The sequence below is a fragment of the Adiantum capillus-veneris genome, chromosome 20 (assembly GCF_014529385.1).
Source record: "Adiantum capillus-veneris isolate H3 chromosome 20, ASM1452938v2, whole genome shotgun sequence".
NCBI lineage: Eukaryota > Viridiplantae > Streptophyta > Polypodiopsida > Polypodiales > Pteridaceae > Adiantum > Adiantum capillus-veneris.
Genome location: NC_140950.1, coordinates 144,532,335 through 144,545,522, shown reverse-complemented (window position 1 = coordinate 144,545,522; position 13,188 = coordinate 144,532,335). Strand labels below are relative to the sequence as shown.

Below are 13,188 nucleotides of genomic sequence, written 5' to 3'. Positions count from 1 at the left end.
CCCTTCGCCATCTACGCCACGAGTTGTACTCACTCCTATGGAGACGATGGTTAAGTCGATGTCGGACATCATGGCACAACAACAAGAAACGAATCGAGTTGCATTGGCACAACTCGCCAGCAAAGCAGAACAACAAGAAGCTAGGGACCGTGAGCTCAACGACAGAATTGCAAGAATTGCCGCAGAACAAGAAGCCAAGGACCACGAGCGCGACGAAAGAAACGCAAGACTTGCCGCACAACAGGAAGACAAGTGCCTTGCTTTAGAACGCGAACGCGACGCAAGAAAAGAACTAAGAAAGGAGGAAGCGGCAGCACGAAGCGCGGCCTTGGAGGTCGAGCGTGAAGCTCAAAGGGAGCTACGCACTCAAGAATTTATTTCCCAAGTGCTAGCCTCGAGGACCGAACCACCCAAAGATCGTGGGAGTTCATTAAGTGGCACAAGCCACGATGCGGATTCCAACCATCCAGTCACAGAGAAGTTGACTTTCAGTAAGTATGACGGTAAGATGGATGCTACGGTTATTCATTCTTGGTTGCATCAATTTAATGCTTATTTTGTGACAACTAAGAAGACAGGAAATAACAAAGTTTTGACGGCAGCTATGTACCTTGCTGGTGATGCCATCAATTGGTACCACGCATGGCAAGAGGCACAACTAGCCGTGCACCTAGAGGCAGTCGACGATTTCACGCCCCTCTCTTTTAGTTGGGCTGATTTCTAAGACAAGCTCAAGGCGCGGTTTATGCCACCTCAATACCTCGCACGATTGAAGGACGATTGGCGCTCTCTCAAGCAAAATGGTATGCCAGTCATGTCTTTTTCTAATCGTGTTTTGCAGCTAGGCACTTAGTACTTGGTTACGAAAATCGGATGATGAGCGCAAAGAGGCTTTTCTCTTTGGATTGGACGAGTATATCAAGTACGATGTCGAGGTACTCGATCCAATCGATCTCAACAAGGCGGTAGTGATTGCTCTCGCACAGGAGATGAAGCAGCACAAGGGAAAGCCTAAGGAGAACAAGACTTCCACAAGTACCTCGCAAACTTCTCAGAACCCTCAGAACGGTAAGAATGATAACTCTTCTAATTAATCTTCCAACAGTCTCTCATCAAAGAATTCTTCCAATGAATCTAAGGGTAAGGCTAACACAATTGCTAAACCTAAGCTTACTCCAGATGAAAAGGTAGCACAAGGAATTGTAGGTGGATACATCACGTCGGAAGAACAAAGCACTTATTCTAAGGAAGGTCGTTGTTTTCATTGTCACATTAAGGGTCACATAAAAAGAACATGTCCTAAGCTTGAATCGAATGAACCTAAAGAACCCACAATACCCACTTCCTCTATCAATGCAATGAATGATAACACGAGTGTGTCCCAAGTTTCTCATGACCCTCCCCTTGATGATTCTCTCATTAAATGTTATGGTCGTACGTCGGGGCACCGTTTTGTCATATTATTTGACCCAAGTAGTATGCATGATGTGATCAATTCCTCTCTTGTTGAGAGAGCCCGCCTCGAAGTTAGTCCGAGATCTCCTATCGAGGTCTCTGGCTTTCGTTTCGGTATGGACGCTCTCATCACGGAGGAGTGCCTTGATGTATTGTTTGCAATTCAACAGACTGCCTTCACTAGAAGATTTGTTGTTTCTCCTCTCTCAGGATGTGATATGATTTTGGGCATTCGATGGTTTCGTGATACCAACGCTCTCATTGATTTTGAGGCTAACACTTTTAACTCTCAATGCCAAAAGTGATTCTCCTACTGTCATTCATGGAGAGGACATTGCTCATTCTCCATCTCTCATTGCTAATATGCAGGACAAGATTGAAAGGATTTAGGAGAAGGAGACTCTCTCAATATTTTTTTCTCCACAGTATGATACACAGAATTTTCATGATTATGAGAAGCATGATGATTTGAATGATAATGATTTACATGATCAAGATGTGATTTCTCACAAGCATGATGAGTTGCATGAAGATGATGTGATTGTTAACAAGGATGATGTGTTAGTGGATGCTTTTTCTAGCGAAGCAACATCGTTATAGATTCGATCAATCACGAAGAATCGATCTTGGCTTTCGAGTCAAGGTCCACAGATCCCCCACAAGAAGATTCGATAGATTCCGAAGAACCGATCTTGGCTCTCGAGCTTAGGTCCAAAGAACCCTCACAGGAAGTATTTTGTGTTCGCATGATTGATACGCACGCATTGTTCGAATGTTTCATTCGTGATCGTTTCCTGTATTTTAGTCAGCATCGTTATGTGATCCCTTTTCCTAGGCATGACATATTGTATGTTGAGCACGTTCCTCTCATGGATGAGCACGAATGTATGCGGATTTTTCGTGAAAAGCTGAAAAGTATGTATGTAAGGAAGTCACATTCCATGTCTCTTCCTTGGCATGACACAGTTTCCGAACGAGCACATGATAGTATGAGCACCAAGCATGGGCATTTCCATTGTGATTTGCCACAGTTGATTGATTTCGATCAAACAGAAACGATTCGATCTCATTGTTTGCATATGTTTGATGAACGGGTTGTCATTCCGTCTCTATGTTCATCTACATTGCATACACAACCTTTAGAGAAGACTAAGATTTTTTTCCTTCACTTTACATGGAATGGGTATGTTCATGGTTTTGTGTTGGAGATGGTTTCAGGAATTTATAGCCATGGAGATTCTTGAAGACGAAAGAAGTAGATCTCTAGACGAAGTTGAAGCAAGGAAGGAGCCACAGAAGACTTTGTGTCGCTTTCGGCGCGGCCCAAAGAACCATGAAACCGGCCTGTTCAATCCAAAAAGGGCGGTAGACTTTACTTCAAACCTTGATTTAGCTTTCACCCATTATTAGTCGTCTATTTTACCTGCGCTATAGTGACACAAGAGAGGGGAATGGGATACAGGCTGCTAGAATGCACCTGTATGAGAAGACGGAAACCAGATTGGCCCCTAACTTAGGTGCCCCTTTCGGTATTTCTTTATTGTTCAAAAGAGGATTTTTCGTGAAAAGCTGAAAAGTATGTATGTAAGGAAGTCACATTCCATGTCTCTTCCTTGGCATGACACAGTTTCCGAACGAGCACATGATAGTATGAGCACCAAGCATGGGCATTTCCATTGTGATTTGCCACAGTTGATTGATTTCGATCAAACAGAAACGATTCGATCTCATTGTTTGCATATGTTTGATGAACGGGTTGTCATTCCGTCTCTATGTTCATCTACATTGCATACACAACCTTTAGAGAAGACTAAGATTTTTTTCCTTCACTTTACATGGAATGGGTATGTTCATGGTTTTGTGTTGGAGATGGTTTCAGGAATTTATAGCCATGGAGATTCTTGAAGACGAAAGAAGTAGATCTCTAGACGAAGTTGAAGCAAGGAAGGAGCCACAGAAGACTTTGTGTCGCTTTCGGCGCGGCCCAAAGAACCATGAAACCGGCCTGTTCAATCCAAAAAGGGCGGTAGACTTTACTTCAAACCTTGATTTAGCTTTCACCCATTATTAGTCGTCTATTTTACCTGCGCTATAGTGACACAAGAGAGGGGAATGGGATACAGGCTGCTAGAATGCACCTGTATGAGAAGACGGAAACCAGATTGGCCCCTAACTTAGGTGCCCCTTTCGGTATTTCTTTATTGTTCAAAAGAGGGAATAAACGCTGTGGATCCCTACAAGCTGCCCCGCACAAACTTGGCTGAATTTCAACTGTTCCGGCCTGATTTCGGCAGCATAACTGTACTAGGACCCTTCACAGTCAGTATTCCCACGCATTGACCGACTTTCCCGACGCATACGGGCACTTTGCAAAACCTGGCGAGAATCTGCAGCATGCTGAATTCTCTGTTTTCAGCCCTGAAAATGCGCCAGATCACCTGTACAGCGGTCCCCTTGCGTCCCCGAACCTCCTGGGGGTATTAGGGTCCGTTTAGAGCCAAAACCTGCAAAAATACACAGCAGGCTGTAATTTACTGTTTCGGGCTCCGTTTCGCGTGCCGGTCGCATCCTTAGCAAGTCCTCGAGCTCCCGCACCTGTAGGGCTACTTGCCCTTTGAATCGGACGAGATTTCTGGCGTGAAACCTCTCCGAATTCACCTGTACCTGCGGGGGAATTAGCTGCTAGCTAATCCAGTACCTGTGCAAGAGGCTCTTGCGTGGGCAATCGTGCATGAACCCACACAACTGTACATTGGTCAAATGAAGAGCCCACTAGAGGGGCATAACATACTGCCAAAGGGGAGAGAGAGGGCAGTGTGTAGCGTGCAGGGCATCACTCTTGGCACCGCACTGTGCATAAGAGGGAAAGCAAGCACTCCATAGCTCTTAACCTGTGACAAAAGCTGCAAATGAGCCTCTCCCAGCTTAAAATTCAGCGCCACTTCTTGTTGCATGAGGCAAGTGCACCAGAAGGTGCCACTTGGCACATTTATAAGCATTTTCCCGTTTTGGGGTTGCCGCCTAAAAATCTCCCAACCGGTTGCCCAGTTGACTTCACGGCAGAGTAAGAAAACGTTCCCCTTGTCATACCGGAGGTAATGACGTCAACACATTTTCAGGTCCCAAAATAGCAGTTCCCTAAATTTTAGGAGATGCTGCCATTGTATCTTTCTAGGTCATCCGACCCTCTTTGTACACTGTGGCCACATCCACAATTGAAATGTAGCCTCTGTAGCAAAGGATTCCACTTTGGCTAGTCAATGACCCCACTTTGGCTAACCATAGTCTTTGTCCAACCTTAGTGCTCTCTTGCCCTCAGGCCTGGACTCCCTCTGAACAGTTCCACACTAGCTATGCAATGCAGGGCAGTTAGATTTCCCGAGGGGTGTTTCCAAAAAGTGAAAGTAAATAGATAATAAGAAAGAAATCAACAAAAAGGAAAGATAGTAGTCACACGCTGGTGACATACCGCACGACCCACACATCAGAGTGGGCCGGCGAAGAGTCCCTTCCAAGATTCCGGATGCTATTGGCGATCTCCCTCGACGCCATACAATTCGGTACCAGTACCTCACTTTGAAAAGGAGGGGATGTCACGTGACACATTCAACCCCATGTGTCCGTGGACAAGCTACAACATAACAGGGTTCAGTCAGTCCAATCAAGTCTAGATTAGCAGTGATTTGGCACTTTTGTGAGTCTATTCGTAGACCGTGCATGCCCAGTCACTGAGGGTAGATGCATATCCTCTGGTTGCACACAGCATGATCATCAGTATTCCCTTCAGAATCCATCAGATTCAGTCAGGGGAATTTTCCAGTGCATTTAGCCTATTTTCCCTATTTTTGGTATTTTTCACTTATTATTTTTAAGTGACTTTCCAACAAAAGTAGGTAGGGCAATTTTGCTAAGTTAATATATAAGCAAACCCAAGTTAGCACTTTCTGGCAGAAGAGCGTTTCGGGCTTTTCCCAGATCCTTGGCGTTTCCTCAGTTGCAGACCATCGCCATCACCAAAGTTGTGTAGCGTTTTTGCAGATCATTGCCATCATCACATCAGGCACTTCAGCGTTTTACTAACGCTAGGCACACCAGCAGCCAGATAGCGTTTTTCAGCCAAAACGCAGCCCAGGCAAGCTAGCCGTTTTGCTGGTGTTTTTGCCTTGCTGCAGCGATTCCAGTTTCAGCCACCAATGGAGCAGAGCAGCAGCGTTTTTCAGCACCTAACACAGTAGCAGATTCAGCCTAGACCCATTGCAGAAGTTCCCCCATTTTCAGCCCATGAAAACGCAGCCAAAACAGTCATTTTCAGCCACCGAAACAGTCTCGAAAATCAGCAGATAGAAGACCACAGATTTCAGCCATCAAGTCGTCGTCGTCATCACCGTCGTCATCATCGGCATAGTCCAAGTTGCATCAGTCCATTTCATATGCATTGTACCATTTTGTGCAATCATAAGTAGACCACTCTCGCCGACGAGAGTGGGGTCTTCGGAGGAGGGTTTTACAACGTCTCTGGTGTCGTATCTCTCTTCTCTCTATCTCTCAGTCTCATACACTTGCACGCACAGTGTCCATTCACTTTGTTTGTGATCATAGCACTTTCCATTAAGAACGGAAGGCCCTCCCTTCCATAAGAACTAAAAGGAACCCTTGAGCACAGTTCGGAGCACTCATCTTGAGCAAAGCGCAAACAATCATTCCGCTGCACCTAACAAATGACCCCTTTTATGTACATTTTTAAAGGTTACTAACCTTTGTGAACTTGGCCACTAACTTAAAAATGGTCCTATACTTTTCAATAAAGGGAATGAGAGAGCCCAATACACACTCTCACTTATTCCCCTTCAAGAAAATTGTGCGCTCTCTCTCTGCTACTTCAATTCCTAGCGTCCCACTTCTGCATATTAGTGCCTCCTCTCCAAGGCACAGCTCCTGCACATCTCCTCGTGCTCTATCACTTGCACACACTACTGCGAGCTCATCAACTAGTATCAGAGCTAGAGGGTTTGCTTCCAAACTTGCAAACGTTGATTTTCAGCCAAGGAGGTCAACTTTCACGCGAGATTTTACAATTTTATCGCCAAAGGTGTCACGAGGACGTGGCAACTGTTAACTATGTCACGAGGACGTGGCAACTGCTAACTTTAGTGGTTGGTTTCTTTCCAATGGGTTTTGTTTTATTTTTGAGACCCTCTTCTTGAAGTAGCCAACGGTCGGACATTGTATGGCCAATGTGAACGGTAGTTTCACCGACAGATGGGAAGTGGTCAGCACTGGAATTCGTATAGCAAGAGGATGTCTAGGCTCAGAGCAAGTCATATAGGTCCCCCCGTCGCACTTAGCAAGTTGGTGGATACTAGAGAGTGAACTCAATAAAGGCCTAAAGTCAAGGTGTGACTACCAACGGAAAGTATCCGACAGTTGGGCCACATTTCACTTTTGGATGCGGTCCCAATGAGGATAGATGGTTAGATGACCAGTGGGAGCCCAACGGAATCATTTCCTAAAATTTAGGGAACTGCTATTTTGGGCCGCGAAATGTGTTCGCGTCATTACCTCCGGTATGACTAGGGGAACATTTTACAACTCTGCCGCGAAGTCAACTGAGCGACCAGTTGGGAGATTTTTAGGCGGCAGACACGAAACGGGAAATGGTCTGTAAATGCGCCAAGTGGCACATTCCTATGCACTTTCCTCATGCAAGAAGAAGTGGCGTTGAATTTCATGCTGGGAGAGGCCTCATTTGCAAACTGTCTCACAGGTTAAGAGCTATGGAGTGCTTCCTTTCCCCCTTATGTACAGTGCGGTGCTAGGAGTGATGCCTTGCACGCTACGCACTGCTCTCTCTCCCCCCTATGAGCAGTATGTTATGCCCCTCTAGTGGGGTTTTCATTTGACCAATGTACATTTATGTGGGTTCATGCGCGATTGTCGAGGCAAGAGCCTCTTGCACAGGTATTGGATTAGCTAGCGGCTAATCCCCCGCAGGTACAGGTGAATTCGGAGAGGTTTCACGTGAGAAATCTCGTCCGATTCAAAGGGCAAGTAGCCCTATAGGTGCGGGAGCTCTAGGTCTTGCTACAGATGCAACCGGCACGCGACACGGAGCCCAAAACAGGGAATTACAGCCTGCTGTGTATTTTTGCAGGTTTAGGGTTTCGGCCCTAAACGAACCCTAATACCTCCAAGAAGTTCGGGGACGCGAGGGGACTGCTGTACAGGTGATCTGGCGCATTTTCGGGGCAAAAAACAGAGAATTCAGCGTGCTGTAGATTCTCGCCAGGTTTTGCAAAGTGTCCGTATGCGTCGGGAAAGTCATCTATTGCGTGGGGATATTGACTATGAAGCGTCCTAGTAAAGTTATGTTGCCGAAATCGGGCCAGAGCAGGTGTTTCTTAGCCTAGATTGTGCGGGGCAGCTCGTAGGAGATCACAGGTTTTATTCCCTTTGTTAAAGAATAAAGAAATATTGAAAGGGGCGCCAATTGGGGCCTACAGGTTGTTGGCGTCTGCTCGGAGCATTCTAGCTTCCAAGCCGTGTGTGTACTTAGGTGTTAATCCCCGTTACAAGTTACCTTTGCAAAGTACTTTGTGTGTGTCTAAAGTAAAGAATTTCGGGTGAAAGCCAACGCCTACCGCTCCACGAGCCGGTTTATGGTTCCGTTGCCGGGACATCAATCACTTTTTCCTCAAAGAGTGAGCCTCGGTTGTTTTGGGTAAAGACACAAAGTGCAGGAACGCGGGATTACACTATGGCCGACAAGGGGAAGGGCATTATGGAAGAGGGTTCCTCTTCAAAGGACAACAGGAGATCCCTATGGTTTTCGAGATTGGCGAGAGCTTACGGCCACGTCAGCCTCTACCTCCTGTCAATGTGAATGTCCCTCCAGTAGTACAGGGCTTTATGACTGGGCAACTTGAGGATGATGCGTTCAAGACTCAGTTAGTTGCCGCGGTGAATGTCTTTTCGCAGCTGGTGCAGAATCCAAGGTTTATGGAGTTCTTGCAAGTGCCACCAGTGCAACAGCAAAATAGGCAACCTACGCCGCGTACGGAGCTTGTTGAGGCTCAAGCCCAGGTACTTTATGCCGCTCAGGAGGATAGGGAACACTCGCATGTTGCGGAGTCAGGGGCTCCAAAACAGGTTCCTCCCGTCCTTGAACAGGTGGCTAGAACGCTTATTCCACAGGTTATGCTAGTTCAGCCCGCCACCTTTCAGAGCCAGCATGCTGTCTTGAATGGACAGGGAACTGGATACTAGGCTATGCACCTAGTTTTTCTACCACCCACGGTATATCCTGGGTATTTCGGGGGTGGATCAGTGTTCCAAAGTATGGCTGGTTATGCGTTTGGAAGTCAGCTGTACATGCCAGGAACAGTGTTCGGGGGTATGCAAGGCATCGTGCCAAACAGTATCGGGATGCAGCAAGGTTTACACTGCAACCAGGGCCAGTTTGGGGTGCCACAAGGTCATTTTGGCATGGCTGGTTTTTCTGGACAGCAGCCAGATATCGCACCTCTGACGCAAAATGTGAATGGTCAAGATGTGCCGATCATGCCTACTACAGTGCCCATGTTGCAGACCATTCCACATGACAACTTGGGGGCACTGGAGAAGCCAAAAGCTTACAAAGAAGGTGGCGCAGCGCTGAAGTTTAGCACTTTTAGCGGCTTCGAGGATAAGACAAAGGCTCTCACTTTCCTCTAGCAGTTTGATTCTGAAATTTTTGAAAGCATTGATTAAGCTTGTATCGGTCTTCTAGGCTCTCTTGTGAATGCTGTTGTGTACTGGTTTCTGTCGAAATTTTTTGAAGGTTTAGTGAGTGATTAGATTTTTTTCATGTCAAACAGGCCCAGGTTTCTCAGCCTGCAGTTGTTCCTCCATACATGTCACCACCCGTGACTGATTTAATTGGAAATCAATCTACTTACAAAGCAAATTCAGTTCCCTATTACCATACAGCCAGGTCCGGTGTACCCATATGGTCTCCCCCCCCACCACCTCAAGTGCCCAGTGGAAGTGTGCCATATTATTGGCAAGGGTTTTACAGGCCACAGGATGAGCACCGGCTTTTGGAGCCATCTTCAGGACTAGATTTAACACCAATTGCAGCACGAGGTCTTCCTGCATCAGTTATTTCAGAAACTCAATCTTCTTCAGCTCCTCTAGAACAAAATCAGGCTTCTACTCAAGCATCGATGACATCAAATTCCGGCAGCATAGCAGCTTCCCATGTGGAGACTATACATCCACCTCGAGTAGGTCTTGGGACATCAATTTCCACTTCTAATCCTCAACCATCCTCTTCATCTTTCACAAATGCAGAGACATCTCGTATTCTACAAGAGGCAAGTGATGTTGATGTGCCTCTTCTGAAGCCAGATACTGCCAAAAACAAGCCTTTTAATGAAGTTCATAGTGGGGGTTCATCTGGAGTCTCGCATCCACCAATATCTTCAACTGCTCAAGCATCTCGAAAATCCACTGGTAAAAGCCACCAGGTTTATAAGCAAGTATATAGACAGGTGCAGATTACCAAGGACACTTACAATTCAGGGCTTCGTGGTACTGCTCCAAAATCACAGCCCAATTCAGGTCAACCTTTATTACCGCTGCCTATTTCGACCGCTCAACGTAGGCCCTCATTCCAGGTTTGGATGTTCAGAGAGTTGTTGATCAAGTTGGATGCTTTTTGCATGTTCTTAGCTTGCTGACGTTTTCATGTTGCAGGAAACGGTTTCCAGATCAAATTTTATGAGAAGAGGGGGCCGTGGTATGGGCCGACCAAGCAGAGTAAGTCAAAACGTATTTTTTATATTTAGATTTTTAATATTTGGAGGTTTACTAATGTTCATGGTGCGGCTTACAGACTGCCCACTCCAGATCTAAACTTCTTGAGGATTTTGATTTCATCGCAATGAATGAAAAGTTTAATAAGGAAGAAGTCTGGGACGAACTATTAAAGGTAGAATACAAAGACAGAGTCACCGAGGAGGGAGGTGCCATGCAAGGAATGTACTATGATTTTGATACCAACGAAATAAGAAAGGATTTTGATCGAGGCTTATCAGAGCATATAAAGAAGGTACTCTATTAATGTCAAATATGCCGAGCTTGCCAAGTGTTGGAGACGTGCAAGCAATGGAATATTTGAGGTTTTGTCGGACCTTTTGAAGAACTGCAAGAAATTTCAACCAAAACCAATTTTTTTGTGCTGGGAGGGATGAACACAATGGTAGAGAAATAAATGCACAAAGAGATATTGAGCTCTGGATCTCTTGGTTTAGCTGTAACTGATTATCTAATGATTGCCGTGCGTGGGAATAGCTAGGCAAGACTTGGCTGGCGTCTGCATAGTGACAGCAGGAAAGGGTATGTAAGAGATATTGGTGGACTTAATGTAGGAAAAGTTCTGTAGGAAATGTGCCCTAACTTTTGTGAAAAGCTGTATTTTTTTGTCTCCAAGTGTCAATTTGAAAGACTCAGCGGCATTTCTTTGATTGCAAACAAGTAATATGATTATATGATTCATATCCATGATCCAAGGTCTCTGCAAGGTCACAAATACTCTTTCGGCCAAACTCTAGTTATTGTGCTTAGTTTCTGCAGTGTTCAGCTTGAAACCAACGGGCATGATTTTTTTTTTGTTTTTGTTTTTTGGAATTATACTCAATTTAGCGTATTTTACCCTTGGCAGGTGGTGTATGTGAAAGACGACTTTTTTGACTCCTTATCGTGTGATGCCCTTGATCGAGAACATGGCAGACAAGAACGCCCTAAATTTGCAGAGCAACGGAGGATAGATGCTGAGGTAAACATTTTTGTCATATTTTTGTGAAGGGCTGTGTGAGAGAGAAGTGCATAAGAGTGTGGGTGACTACAGACTTTTGGAAGTCACCATTTAAGAAATTACCGCGGAGGTGGAGCTTCTCGGGGGAGGCGTGGGGGAGGAGGAGGACGTGGTCAAGGTCGAGGTGGGGGCAGAGCTCGAAGGGGCTATGGTTATAGTGGCATTCGTGGGTGATAGAAGAGCTGAGCTTGATCATGGACTCTCAAGGTCTTTGTATCCTCTTTTTGTTTCCCTTCTCTTTATGGAGTAATTGAACTGTACTTGGTCATGCAAAGAGTCAGCAGCCATAATGGCGAACCTTATGCATAATTCCCCTTACAGTTTAACTTTTGGGCTTATAACTCATGTGGCTGGAGATTATTCTACAATTTTCACGGGCAATCTTACAAGAGTCAGGTTGAATACCCTCAGGGTTCCTAAGGGCCCTTCGTCATTCTTAATAAGCTGATTTGTATCTAAGGTTAATGAAGTGAAAGGCCTTGCGGACTGTACAATGTACGTTTTGTAGCACCTCTTTCAATAAAGGAAAGGTGCAATATTTGAGAGGCATCTGTTTTGTTGGGCACTTTGCACCGTTGTTTCTTTATCGCAGCTGCCACTTGAACCAAAATTTGTTGCTCGTATACCCCCATCTGTAGCTATTTGTCAACATCTTTTATGGTATTAGCGAGTTTTGAGCGAGCAAAAACCTCCTATCAATCTGTTCAAATAATTGCAGGCGTAATTTGTTTTTCTTCTTGTTTTAACACGAACGATTTGCTCATACCGCAGGTCTCAGTAGGGCCTATAAGAGGCTCCTTTTTCTCATAATCCTGAAACTGACAGAAGCATGGCCAGTTTGGATACCAAGTAGAATGTAGAAAGAAGAATGCTGCAGGTTGGATTTATGCAACAGAGAGCTGCATGGAGATAGTTACACGAGGAGCTTTACATTCCATTAATGACAGCCTGGAATGGGGGTGAGACCGTTCATAACGAGGCGTTCTTACTTGTCAAAGGATGCCATGGAAAGCCCTTTCCCGGGAAGCAATTAGCTACTTCACAATGTGAAATGGCTTGTGAATTTGCAAGCTCAATGGGAGTTTTCTGAGAGGGGTTTATCTATCTTGTGGAGCTTTTGTGAACATGTCGAAAGGGGTCGCAGATCTGTAGGTTTGCAGTTATCACACATTGAAACCAACTATTTATCGGAAGGTTAATGACCTCAGCTACGACAAATAGCAAGCGAAAATTATTAGTCGCAACGGTTTATGGTAGGAGATAAAAAGAACTAAAATCTTGTGACTAACAGTGTAAGGGTTGGATTACATGGCGTTTTGCTCCTCTCGGGAGGACTTTTGACTTGGAGCAAGCATCATGGCAGAGCTCTTCGTTATGGGTCGGGAAGGCTTAGAACTTTACCATTTGACAGCTCAATAGCTACTTGTCTGAAGGCACATTTTAGTGATTTCAAGGACACGAGGCTAAAGAAAAGTGGGATGGAAACTTAGTGAATAATCAGCCTCAATGGAATGGTGGAAACATCTGGACTTATGAAAAGCCTTTGTTCTTTCTTGCCACAGGAGCTAGGCTGATAAGTATCATTAGAAACAGGCCCATGGAGGTTGACAGAGCTCTTAAGGAACAAAAAGATTGACAGTAAGCATGAAATAGAACCTATCACTAGTGATAAGCAACATTCAATGTGATGGTGTTTTGCATGACAGTAAGCATGAAATAGAACTTCATCACTAGTAATAAGCAACATTCAATGTGATGGTGGTATTCACAATTCTGGATGAAAGTTTTGAAAGGTGACAATGTACTAGGTGTTGATTGATCAATGAAAGGTTTCTTCATTTATGGTTATGGTCAACTTATGCTGTGCTGCAAGTAATGCG

At 45.1% G+C, this 13,188-nt stretch overlaps 1 protein-coding gene across 1 annotated transcript in view; it reads left to right on the top strand.

The window, feature by feature from the left end:
- The window catches only part of LOC147433356 (protein decapping 5-like), a 45,828-nt gene extending 33,955 nt beyond the window's left edge, over positions 1–11,873 (top strand). Inside the window, exons 4-8 of the mRNA XM_086492945.1 lie at positions 9,309–10,109; positions 10,189–10,251; positions 10,328–10,543; positions 11,156–11,269; positions 11,342–11,873. Of these exons, the coding sequence (XP_086349071.1) occupies positions 9,309–10,109; positions 10,189–10,251; positions 10,328–10,543; positions 11,156–11,269; positions 11,342–11,482 (1,335 nt within the window). The 3' untranslated portion in view covers positions 11,483–11,873. The remainder of the gene's footprint in view (positions 1–9,308; positions 10,110–10,188; positions 10,252–10,327; positions 10,544–11,155; positions 11,270–11,341) is intronic.
- Positions 11,874–13,188: the final 1,315 nt, after the last annotated feature.